General features: G+C 39.9%; 1 protein-coding gene across 6 annotated transcripts in view; it reads left to right on the top strand.

Annotated features, from left to right (window-relative positions):
• LOC126297452 (MAP3K12-binding inhibitory protein 1-like) overlaps positions 1 to 13709 on the top strand; it is a 100805-nt gene that overhangs the window by 15351 nt on the left and 71745 nt on the right. For all 6 annotated transcript variants that reach the window (XM_049988310.1, XM_049988309.1, XM_049988312.1 and 3 more), the window contains exons 2-5: positions 2121 to 2252; positions 2397 to 2528; positions 10308 to 10436; positions 10518 to 10649. In XM_049988310.1, the coding sequence (XP_049844267.1) occupies positions 2139 to 2252; positions 2397 to 2528; positions 10308 to 10436; positions 10518 to 10649 (507 nt within the window). In that variant the 5' untranslated portion in view covers positions 2121 to 2138. The remainder of the gene's footprint in view (positions 1 to 2120; positions 2253 to 2396; positions 2529 to 10307; positions 10437 to 10517; positions 10650 to 13709) is intronic.

The raw sequence follows: 13709 nt of genomic DNA, 5'->3' as shown, positions 1-13709 counted from the left end.
GGGTAATGGAACAGCTTGAATAAACGTAGCATACACAACAGACAATTCTATACAAAAATACACTCCAAAACTGACAAAAAAAGAGACACATACCAGAAAGCAGGTAATATCAACTACAGTGTAACACTTGTGAAGGCAGATACAGAGGAAAAACAGGTAGAACATTTGGTGTCAGGTACAAAGAACACATGAGAGTCTGGAAGTATGGGACAAACCACTCCAAATTTGCAGAACACCTAAGAGAATATAACCAAAAACCCTCCACTAGAGAAGAAAACATGAAAATAATTAAAATCAACTAGAAAAAAATACCTCCTAACACTGCAAGAAAATTACCACTTACAGAAAACCAAAACAGAAAGGAAAACCCTGTTGAATTATCAAGTAGATATGCCAAACAATGTATTGTTTACACTAACAGATAAAATAATGGAATAACGCTCCCAAAGAGGATAAATATAATTAATAATACCACCCAATATAATAATAATAATAATAATAATAATAATACCACCACCACCCAAAACCTTTTCACTCAATTATCCATGAACCCCCCACAGAAACTTAGTCAAATTAGCTGTCACGAAAGTTTTCAACCACTCTCTAACAGCTATTACGTTCATATTCAACACTCTACAATGCGATCCCCCTCTCTTCCCCCCCCCCCCCCCCCTCCCACCCACCCACACACGCACACGCACACACACGCACACACACACACACACACACACACACACACACATACACACCACAGAGATAAACGTCATGAATAGAAGAATGAGATTTTCACTCTGCGGCGGAGTGTGCACTGATATGAAACTTCCTGGCAGATTAAAACTGTGTGCCAGAGAGAGACTCAAACTTGGGACATTTGCCTTTCGCAGGCAAGTGCTCTAGTGTCTGAGCTACCCAAGGTCTACTCATACCCTGCCCTCAAAGCTTTACTTCTGCCAGTACCTCGTCTCCTACCTTGACCCGGCACACAGTTTTAATCTGCCAGGAAGTTTCAAATCAGTGCACAATCTGCTGCAGAGTGGAAATCTCATTCTGGAAACAAACACCCGGCCTGTGGCTAAGCCATGTCTCTGCAATGTCCTTTCTTCCGGGAGTGCTAGCTCCGCAAATGTTTGCAGGAGAGCTTCTGTGAAGTTTGGAAGGTAGGATACAAGGTACTCGCAGGAGTAAAGATGTAAGGATGGGGCGCGAGTCGTGCTTGGGCAGTTCAGACAGTAGACGAAAGGCAAAGGTCCCGAGTTCAAGTCTCAGTCTGGCCCACAGTTTCAATCTGTCAGGGAGTTTCATCACAAATGGAAGTTGGTTTTCGACATATGTTCCGTTAGAGTGGCAACATGTAGGTAAACAGACCCTTTGGTTTTAGTTACAATGTTTATGTTGTTAAAAGTACAGTATTTGAACAAATAGCTATAGTTAGTGGCAAAAGAATAATAGAACACCACAAAAAGAACATGGTGAACAGTGTGAAAAAGTTCGGAATTCAAAATTGTGCTTATGTTTTGAAAATAAATTGGTGGTGCGACCCCCATACCAGATGAGAGGAAACGCAGATCACAGCAAACTGCAAGTAATTACTCATTTACATAAAAAAACGTGACATGAACTGTTTTGATGATCTAAAAATAACAAAACTCTGTCTTTATAGATCCCACTGAAGATGCCGTAGAGCAAAAAAAAGGTGACATGCACCTGCAAAAAATAAATTAAGTTGCAGAAAGAAAATATGGTTTTATTTACAAAACAATATTTCTGTGCTTGCTGTACAAACTTGTTATTTTGTTGACATTTGGGTGAATTCCTAGATTTTTGTGTTTATTTGTGGTTTGTACAGCAGAAAAGAGATATTTGACTTGTTTATCAACATGAATTACATTATGCGCCGACATTAGTCTGTTAGTGGAATTTAATGGCTGCATTAGGACTTGAACCCTTAACAGAGCAGGCAATTGGGATCAATGAAACATTAAATAATCTAAAGAATACATAGTACCTAAAAAGTCCTAAGGATTCATTTGACAGTGAGAAAGGCAGAAAATTTAATTAGCATATCATATTTTCCTAATCATAACATGCTATTGACATTATAACTGTGATGTATGTTACAGGACTGTCTTCATACAGTTATGGATGATAACCGCAAAAAGCAAATTAAAGAAGCACACAGCACTCAATCTACTAATAAGCAGCCTGGTAAAGGACCTTTACATGTAGTAATTGTGCCTGCATCCTTGACAGTGGTAAGATTTAGTATTATAGCCAAAGATTTTTGTGTATGTATTTACTATTCCCTTTTATGGTTTTATGCCAAGTTTCAGATATATTTTATTAAACTGATCAACAAGAATGTTTGGTACTATTACAATACATAAAATTTGTTATAGGGCCAACAACAAAAATGTTTGTTGGATAACAGAATAAGTGAACCTGTGATGACATATCCATCAAATTCAACTGCTACACAAACCAGGGAAAAACCTGTCCATCTAATTCTGATGTCTGCACCTTCAACAGCAGTAAGATTTTTTACATATTCAGAAGAAGTTGTAATATTATGGGTGAACATAATCAGTGTGTTGTTATTTAAGATATTTGCATTTCATTTTTGTTTGGAACTAGCAATGTTTTCCCCACTCATGAACTGGAAGGGGCAAAAAACACCTGTGAAAATTCATGCTGCTTATGTAACCTATTAGCTTACAGTAACTCTAAACTGTGAATAAATTGCCATGTGTACACTACCTCCATATCTATAAGTTTAGCCTTATCAAACTGCTCCCTTACTGTCCCTGAAACATGTTGTGTGGCCAGCTATAGGAAAATTGGAAGACTGTTTCGACCTTTATATAAAAATTCTTTTGCTGACAGATAGAGCCACAGTCTAATGAAACAATATTTTATATCTACATGCAGATTCTATCACTTAGTTCTAGAGATGACATTTCTTTACCTTTTTTTAAGGGCATATACTGCAACAAACATATATGACAAGTTAAAAAGTTTGTGGGACTGGGACTCAAACCCAGATCCCTCCTTTGTGGGCTATGTGCTGCCAGTTGCGTTATTCATGTGTTCCTGATTAACCGAGTCAAAGTTTCAACTTGTCACTTATTTCCCACTATACCATAAAATTCCTAAAGAGGATATCCTTGTAGGTTGCAGGACTGGAACATCTGGGAGACTGGATACAGTAGAGAGCTCAATTTAACCTCTTGGTAGTGTTCTATGTTGATATTTTCCACTCAAGTGGATTGTACAGTGTGATGAACATTTACAAACAGGCTGAACCTGAAACCCAGGTCCCTGCCTTTTGTGCACAGTGCACTATTGGTGTATACCTCATATCTTCAGGCTGTATTAAGGAGAGTCTCTGTGAGGCTTGTTAGATGTATACAAGTGAAAAGATGAAGTCCATGAGAAGTGCCTGGATATAAAATTTGTAGAGCAATGCTGTGTAAATGGAAGAACCTGGTTTTGAGTCCCAGTCTGGCACAAAATTTTGTCACGGATGTTCACACAATTATAGTGAGTCATCCGTGTTCTGTGTGAAATTTTTGCTGATAACAGCTCTATTTGACAAAAGTCTATCCAGCTCTGGCATGAAACTGTTTATAAAGCTGAAGCATAGATTGCTACATTTTTTTTGTGCATATGTAAAACCTTTTTGGGATCACTCTGTTGTATTTAATACTTTTAATTACTTTTGAATGGCCAATTCCGTGCCAATTTCCTGATGATGATTGAACTCTGTACTGTTGTGACACACACTGATGAGCCAAAACATTCTGACCACCTGTGTAATAGCTAGTTTGACTGTCTTTTAAATGAAACATATCGCTGATCTGATAGTTTGGTGGTAGGTTTGTGGAGGTATGTGGAGGTATGTGGCTTTAAATGTGTATGTACAGGTGATGTAATTCATGTAAATAACGGCACAGGTGATGTAATTCATGTAAATAGCGGGCCGCTGATTTGCGTATGTGCTGGTGGCGCCTGATAGTGTGGGTTCCATGGGACTAATGTCAGGCGAATTTGGTTGCTGAGATATCAACATGAGTTCACTATAATGCTCCTCAAACCACTGTAGCACAGTTTTGGCTCAGAGATTCAGACAGTGTAGTGCTGAAAGGTTGCAGCACTGTCAGGGAAGACATCAAGCATGAAGGGGTGCAGGTGGTTCTCAGCTGTCAGCGTGTCTTTCATTACTACCACAAGTCCCATGCAGTTGTAGGAGATTGTGTCCTGTAGCATAATACTGCTCCCACCAGCCTGCGTCAATGGCACGCTGTGCGATTTGAGTTGCCATTCACCTTGATGTCGGCGTTTGTGGAGACGACCATCGACCTAGTGTAGCGGAAATGTAATTCACCTGAAGAGCTGACATGTTTCCATTGATCAGTGGCCAATTCCTGATGGTGCTATGCCCAGTGCAGTTGTAGTTGAGGAATTTGGGTCAGCATGTGAGCACGTAGGGGTGGTCTGCAATGGAGCTCCATATTCAGTAATGTACTATGAATGGTGTTCTCCAAAACACTTGTGCATGGACCAGCATTGTGCTCTTTAGACAGAGATGCCACAGGTCATCATCTGTCTTACTATACAAAGCAGACAAGCCTCCGAACCCCCCGTTCTGTGAAGAGTCATAGACATCCAGCCATTTAATGCATAATGGTAGTTTCACTGTCCTCCTACCTCTTTCCATAGATGCACATGACAGTAGCATGTGAACATTCAACGAGCTTCACTGTTTTTGAGATACTCATGCACAGGCTTTGTGTAGTAATAACTGCCTTCTGTGGAATTTGCTTATCTCAGTGGATTTCCCCATTTGCAGCCTATATCTTCAGTAGGGTGATCCCTTGTCTGTGTCTGTCTGTATTCTTAAAACTAGCAAGATCAGCCATTGCCATTTAATATTTTAACACGGGCATGAAACTGGTATTATGTGTGGAAGTATCATATTTCTAACAGATGATAGCAGCACAATCGCACACAATGTCAGTACTAAATTACTGATTTCAGCCATTACTGGCCATCTTCAGATCGTGACAATTCACTCAAACCATTGACAGAACTACATTGTGAATAAAATCGAACTATCTTTGTCACCTCCAATATGACTGGAATGTCTTTCTTTCTGTTAAAGAGTTTGTTTCTCCAAGTGAAGTGTGAGTTGAATCTACAACTGTAGCTATAATCTGCAAACCACTGTGTAGTGCACGGCAGAGGATACATCTGAGTGTGACTGTTCCAGTTATTAGGCTTTTTTACTATTCCATTCACATATGGAGTGTAGGAAGAATGGCTGTTTAAATGCCTCCATGCTTTATGTGATTAATCTAATCTTGCTCTCACAATCCCTGTGAGAATTATACACAAGGGGCTTTAGCATATGCCTGAAGCCGGTTCTTAAAGTTTTGTAAGTAGGCTTTTGGGGGAAGTTTACATCTTCAAGAGTCTGCCAGTTCAGTTTCTTCAGCATGTCTGTGACACACTACCACAGATCAAACAAACCTGTGACCATTTGTGCTGCCCTTCTCTGGATACGTTCAATATCCCCTATTATTCTTATTTGGTATGAATCCCATTGCATTTCATATCCCTGTAAAGTGTATTCATATGAGTTGACCGAGTGAGCAAGGCTTTAGAAAGCATCACTCATGCAAAACCCAGCTTGCTCTTTTCTCACATGATATACTGTGAACTGTGGATGAAGAGCGACATGCTGTTTCTATATTTTTAGATTTCCAAAAAGCATTTGACACGGTACCCAACTGCAACTGTTAATGAATGTTCATGCATGCAGAACAGGTTCCCAGATATGTAATTGGCTCGAAGATTTCTTACGTAATATAACCCAGCATGTTGTTCTTAATGGCAAGTGTTCATTGGAGACAGGGGTATTAGGAGTGCCCCAGGGAAGTGTGATAGGACCGTTCTATTTCTGTATACATAAATGATCTGGCAGACAGGGTGGGCAGCAGTCTGCAGTTGTTCACGGTGGGCAGCAATCTGCGGTTGTTCACTGATTATGCTCACAGGAATGTGTTGAAGATAAGTGACTGTAAGTTGATACAAGATGACCCAGACAAAATTTCTAGTTGTTGAGATAAATGGCAGCTGGCTTTTAATGTTGTATGTTAATGTGGATGAGTAGGAAAAATAAACCCCTAATGTTCAGATACAGCATTAGTAATGTCCTGCTTGATCAGTCACATAGTTTAATATCTGGGGGAAGGAAGAAGACATTCATTTCGAGGAACACTACTGAGACAGTTTAGAGAACAGGCATTTGAAGTTGACTGCAGAACAATCCTACTGTCACCAACATATATTTCATTTAGGGGCCACAAAAAAAAAAAAATAGAAATTATGACTCATACAGAGGCATATAGAGCATAGTTTTTTCCTTGCTTTATCTGCGAGTGGAACAGGAAGTAAAACAATTAGTTGTGGTACAGGGTATCCTCTCCAGGCACCGTATGGTGGCTTGTGGAATTTGTATGTAGATGTGCATTCCAATTGTGACTCAGGGATATTATAGTTATAGGATACTATGTTTTTTTTTTTAATTCTGTGATGTGCGCAATTTTACATTTCTGAATATTTGAAGCAAGTTGCCAATCTTTGCACGGCTTTGAAATTCTCTCGAAATCTGACTGAACATTTATGTAGCTTCTTGCAGACAGTACCTCTTTACAGGCAACTAATATTGTCTGCAAGGTCATTAATTTACAACATGAGCAGCAACACTCCCAACACACTTTCCTGGTGCACACACAACATTACTTGTACATCTGTCAATGACTCCATCCGTAAGCTGCTGCATCCTACCTGCCAAAAAATACTCAGTCCAGTTGAAAATTTGGCTTGATACTCCATAGCATTGTGCTTTAGGTAATAAGTATAGATGTGTTACTGAATCAAATGTTTTCAGTAACCAAGAAATATTACATCTACTGGCTGCCTTGATCCAAAGCTTTCAGTGTGACCTGTGACAAAAGTGCAAGTTGGTTTTCGCATGATGAATGTTTTTGGAATTCATTTTGCTTGTCATTGTTAGATGATTGAAGTCTGCTTTGATAATTATACCATGACTGGGGGACTTAACTTAAAGCAAACTGAGGTTTTCTCTGAAGTATTCAGTTACATCAGGAGGTGAGTCTGGTGGTCAAAGAAGGCTTGAATTACAATTTTATGCCCCCCTCCTCCCAACCCCCTATATTGAGTCCAACTGATTAACTTATACTTTTGATATATGCATAAATTTCTCTCAAAAGTCTCTCTGTTTTCAATTTCAGCTGTTAACATCTTTCTGTACCTAGCTCCACTGCTTTTTAGTTCTTCAAACTGTGGCACTTTGTTGTGAAGTTTTGCCATTTAACCATTAGGATTTTAATGTTCTTCTTGTGGGCAGCATTTCTTTGGACTTTACACTGATACTTTTGGATCTTGTATAGCTAGCATTACATTTACTGGATGTAGAGTTGCCTAATCTGAAACAATACATGTGTGCTTCCCATACACAGTCAACTACCTTGGTAGCAGCCTCTGATGTGATGTTTAGTACATACCTAACCCATATAAAGGGATGCTACGTTTCTCAAGCTTATACTGCAAATCCATGTCACGGCTTGGCTTGTCACAGAATCTCCATGGTCTGTGGTTCAAACCTTCCTCTCCACTGAGAATTGTAGAGAGCCACGATCTGTTCTGGTTACAATGCTACAGATTGTGAGCATCATTGAATCTCTGTGAGGAAGGCTGGTATTCACACCTTTCTCTGCCAGTTGCTGGAATGATCCAAGTGCTACTTCAGAGCCCAGACAGCAAGCATCGTTTGTCCCAATGTGCATCAAAATCTGTAATTGGTTACGCCCCACTCCCTGAATGGCTACTGACATAGCCTTTTAAACTTGGTGAATGAGGCTCCAAGATGTACATACCGAGTGCACATAGTGTTCATTCTCATTTTTTGCTGCCATTTCTCTAAGTGAAGGGACAACTACTATAAAATTTGGTTCACATATGTGCATAGACTGAAAAATGTGCCATGTCATAGGAAGTGCAAAATGTGATAGGCACCAGTGCCTACAGGCTACAGCAACACTAGAAGCACAAGACATTGCCATAACAAATGAACCATCAGGCAAGCAAAAATCCATTCAATTGAGAAATCGCATGAACAAACTTGGAAATTAACCCTTTTCCAGAAAACGAACTAAGTTGCAGCAAAACAGTAAAAGCGACATGAAGAATCAAAACACTAAACCTTTATGCTTGTTATCAAATGTTCTATCCTATTATAGAGGAGCCAGGTTTGCTGAAGTGAGACAGTCACTTTGCAATAACAACTGTTTATTTACAAGAACTAAGCTAAATACAATCTCTGAGAACAATGTCTACGAAACTCGAGAACAGCAATGTATTAAGGGGCAGGAAAGATTAATGACGACACAGTCACATGAGGCTGCTACCTCATAGGCAGTCTTCTCATGAACAGCAGGTGCTGTGATAATGTGGTCCTATGAGGCTGAGAGCTTGTAGGCAGTCTACTAGTAATGTCACGGTCCCACAAGGCAACAAGCATGTGGACAATCACAACAAACACTGCGAAGCGGTGCCCTCGGAGTAACTGGTGGAATCACATCGTCAGATCAGGCTCAGGACGAGGGTAGCACCCCACCTTGGCGGACAGCAAAGTGACAACAGCAGGTGGAGTCTTTAACGGAGACTTGAGCTGGCTATTGGTTGCTCAGAGCTTGAGACATAACTGGCTGTCTGTGAGCAGAGTGCGACTGAAGTACATGCCTGCTGAAGGATATGTGCAGGGCATCACGTAAGCATGTGACCATGTGGACGCAAATTAGTGCCCATGATTGCGGCACTATGTGCTGTGGCTTGCACACCACATAGTGGCAAGACTGACACTACCAGACACTGTAGCGACTGCTGGCAGCTTGACTGTACACAGTTCATTGTGTCTTCTGTTTACAAATAACCTCCTAGGTGAGCTAGGGGTTGTACCTGGCCTGCGAAACATACACGTCCATGTGGTGGTCGAAATATGCAGGGGAAGCCCTACACAGTCAACACATTTAAATATTCTGTGCAGTTTTTAGACCTAACTTTTCAAGGTTATTTTATTTGAGACACTTGATTTTAATCGGACACAAAGAAAAAATCTGAAGTCTGCTTATGTAAGTAAGTATAAGTAAATAACCATGTGAATTTCACTGATTTTACGCTTACCTTGTTTGGTGTCACCTTTTACACTAGTGTGCCAAGATGAACGCTGCAGCATCAGTACATCTCATAAAAACAATGTAGAAGCGGAGCACAACAACCCATTTCTTCCGCTTGGAGTGGCTAACAGTGCCAAGAATGATTGCACATAATAACAAAAGCCAGTCAAATGAAGCTCGAATGTGACACTGATGATCTGTTCAGTACCAAGTGCAACTATCATTTGAGACTACAGCAGGCCTTACTATCTTGTACATTCTCAGATACCAGTGTTCTTTTTCCTACAGTTTGCAAAAGAAACATTTGCTACTGTCATCATGATGCCACAACAAATGATCTTCAGTCTCAGATCAACAATAATTTTTGAACCTCTTCACTGCCAAAAATTATTATGCTGTTGGTTGCTCTGAGCTTGGGACATAAGTGGCTCTCCATAAACGGAGCACCAACTTAAAGTACATGCCTGCGGAAGGATACATGCGTGGTATTGCGTGAGTGTATTTAAAAAACTGATAGCTGGCTTTCATGAAACAAGATGTGTACTTTTTTAAGCTATTACTTCAATTACATAGGACTCTGAATTTCCCTGTGTGTGACATTCAGCTCATAATTTTTGTTTGTTCCATTGAGCAGGGCTCATCTTTCATATTAACTCATGTTTTGAGAACTGGTAACACCAGTAAACATTCATTTTTGTCTGTTTCAAATATTGGGTCTGTTTTGATTGTTGTTCTACAGAGAGGTAGCAATTACTTTGTAATATCAATATTTGGCCATGTCACTGTTGTGTAAACATAAAAAATCAGAATTTAAATTCTGGTGAAGGCACTCTTAGAAGTGTTGAAACCTGGTTAATAAGACTAAAAATTGTGACCGACGGCTCATTTGTTTCAATTTTAATTTATAAACGGTTGATGAAAAAAGCAACCATGTTTAAAACTTTAAAAGTAGAAATGTTTAGTGTGTGCATTTGGTTGGTTTTTGTGATTTACAAAATGTGAAGAGAGAATGTTTGTGAATGTATTGTCATAGCTGTTACTACGTTACAGGATCAACAGCTTTCTTGCGAAAGCATTACCAAGCAAAGTGAAAGGAAGGTATTGCTTCTACCTCATTCTATCAAGCAAACTGAAAAAGCTTCCTCACAGTCAGTCCTAAAAGATCAGTCTACAAAGAAAGTAAGTTGTTTGTTTTACTATTTTAGGTTTCTTATTGTTGAATTGTACTACAGTGTTTATATTTACAGAAATATGTTGCAGGTTCACATACTTACAGTCACAAAAGATCGCAGGCTACCTGATTGTAACACAGCAGGTGCTCAGTATGTCAGTGGCACATGTGATGATACTAGTGATTCTCGTTCAGTTTTACAAGCTACATCTTCAAAAGATGTAAGTGTAACTCTGTAATGTGTGGAAGTTCATTGTAATACTGTTTTAATCAATGTAACAGGCACAGTTATTTGTGGGATTCAAACCCCCATCTCTCCCTCCAAATTTAAATTTTCCGAGGTTCCCCAGAATGTCCATCTATCACATCCATACTCTACTAACCACTGTGAAGTGCATGACAGAAGGTAAATCCCAATCTACTGCACATCAAGACTTGCTTCTATTTGATTCACTTATGGAATATGGGAAGAATGGTTGCTGAAATCCCTCTATGCATGCAGTAATGAGTCTAATCTTGTCATTACAGTCTCTACATGAGTAATACTTAGGAGGTTGTATGATATCCCTAGAGTTCTAACTTAAGAATTTTTGTTGAATTTTTATAAGTAGACTTTCACAATATGGTTTGTCAATCTTCAAGCATCACACCCATTCAGTTTTTTCTGCATCTCAGTGACATTCTCCTGTGGGTCAAAGAAATCTGTGATTATTTGTTGTGCTCTTCATTGTGTGTGTTCACTATCCCTTGGTAGCCCTGTCCACTCGGGATGACAGTTGAGCAGTGACGGCCTCAAGGAAGGCACTGACTTTTCATAAAAAACTCACTGATTTGATTACCAACCTGTTTTGGATGACCAGTATTTATACGCACCAAAGCATGTTTGTTGTGGTGTGGCTACTGCAAATGTCATGTATGCCATGAGATGGTCACCAACCAATGGGCAGGTTGTGGCATCTAGTGTGGGCGTCATGACACAGTGCCTGCAAATGGCAAATGGGTTCCTTATGGCAATGAGATGTCTTGTGTTAGACACATATTGTTACTCTCTCCCCCTTCTTGGAAGAATTCAGCCCTTCGAATTCTGTCCACTACTCTACCTGGAAGTAATAACTTTTACAGTTCATCTCGGACACATTCTATTAGTTCTTGGCTCACATTACTTGTAGTAGTCCTGTTTGTAACTCTCCAATAGCTAAGTTTCTTCCTCACAGGCACCATCACTAATAGTACTGTGTGTCCCACAAAGGGGTTTACATTGTTTGAACTTTTGATAACTTGAACAAAAATAACAAAAACTATGAACTTTTAGGTTGTGTAGATGACCATGTATTACTGATGTTTTGCTGTTGAAGATGTTCAAAATGTCATGTGTAAGTAAGACAGCATTTGTGATGCTGCAGAATAGAATGACACACACGTGTTATGGTTGCCATTGAAATGGATTCAAAGGCAGTCACAATAGCCTCGCTCGTGTCACCCAGCATATGTGGCTTTCTAGCATAGATGATATCCTTCAAGTTTCTCATGGAAAGAAATCTAAAGGCATTAAATTGGGGGATCTGGTTTGAAACTCAATACTTCCTCATCGACCTATCCACTTCCCAACAAATGTGGTGGTGCATCATCTTGGTGAAAACAACAATTTTCACCTCGGTGCAGTTGGTGAACAGCTGGTACAATTTGTTCCTGCAACATGGAAAGCTACTTTACATCTGTCACTGTTCCTTCAATAAAGAATGGCCATACAAGTCCTCCTGACAGGCATACCACACCACACAAATAACCCAGAAATATTAACAGCATGTTCTTCCATAACATGAGATTATCTCTTGCCCAGTACACACAGTTATGGCAGTTGATGTTTCCATTCAGGTTAAATGTCACCTCATCAGATCTAACAATGACATCAGTCATCTGTTAATTATCACAAATCCATTCACAAAATTCAAGGCACTTATCCGAATAAGCCTCAGTCATTGCATGAAGAAACATGGGAATGTAGGGTTTCTACTGTGCTTGCTTTAACATGTGGTGAACGCATGATTTGCTTACACCTGATTTGTGCACACCTTGCCATATGGCTGTCTTTGGGGATCTTGTGAAAGCTTGTCTGTACCACTGCATTCACCCCTCTTTCGTCCATTACTGATTTCTTCCTGCCACATTGTCCCTTCTTCAGATCACACTCACTTCCTTCCCGGTGAAATTTGTCCCGTAATTTAGTTATTGTTACACATGATGGTGGCACAGTATCAAATTCTGCATGCTATTGTCTCTGCACTTCTGTTTTGTTTACAGATTTCCAATAACACTTTAAAATCCGGTTTCTTTGGTCCAAGGACAAGTTTCTAGCCATCTTTTTATTTATGTATAGTTATGGCAACTGAAAATAAACAAAGGAATGGGTACACACCCTAGTTAAGAGAGCACCATATAATCACAATTGGATCAAGTTGTCATTAATACATCCTTTGTTATTAAAGCTCAAATAGTGTAAAGCCCTTTGTGGGACACCCCGTATAAGCCTGCAGGTGGAAGGTGGATAGGAGCAGGACCTTTTCAACACTACATTTTAAGATACACTATACTTGGGATAGTAATGGATGACACCTGTTGTTAACAAATTTATGAGTGTGACTGATGTGGAAGTTCTTGACATGATTTGTATTGGCTGATGCTCATTATGATACTTCCTTATATACCCAAATAGTTGCTGTAGTGGAATCCAACCATTCTGGGTGGTAAGCATCTGGTCCAGTAAGGTGAGAAGGCTAGGACACACAGAATAGGCTTCCTCTAGAGTGATTTTCAAAGGGAAAATGAGGAAGGGAGAGTAGTTAATAGGTGGAATTTGATTATGTGGTTCCACTAATTGTGGCAGGTTACTGAAAAGAGGGACCAGAGATGTCATAGTGGGTGTGATTGATTATTAGGCTTTCTTCTTTGTAGCTCTAGTCACTGTGTGTTACTCAACTTCCTTGGTCATAGCATGTGCAGATGACAGTTACCAGGTCTGCCACCTGAAAGAGCCACTGGGGTCTAAACTTCGAAAGTATTCATTTCCTCCCCGTTTGCATTTCCCACGGACCATTTTACATGGGTTCCTCAACTTGGTACAAGCTGAGCTTGCATGACCCTATACTGTTTGTACCAGCTTTGTAGGGCAGACTATGACTCCCTTGGCCCGACACAGCAGCAGTTCCAAAGTGGAGTGTAATACGTGGGACTTTTCGGGTGCAACAAGTAATAAAACATGCACCTTTGGCTGTATGAACTTC

The sequence above is a fragment of the Schistocerca gregaria genome, chromosome X (assembly GCF_023897955.1).
Source record: "Schistocerca gregaria isolate iqSchGreg1 chromosome X, iqSchGreg1.2, whole genome shotgun sequence".
NCBI lineage: Eukaryota > Metazoa > Arthropoda > Insecta > Orthoptera > Acrididae > Schistocerca > Schistocerca gregaria.
The sequence above is the reverse complement of the archived record's forward strand: the minus strand, read 5'-3'. Positions and strand labels throughout refer to the sequence as shown.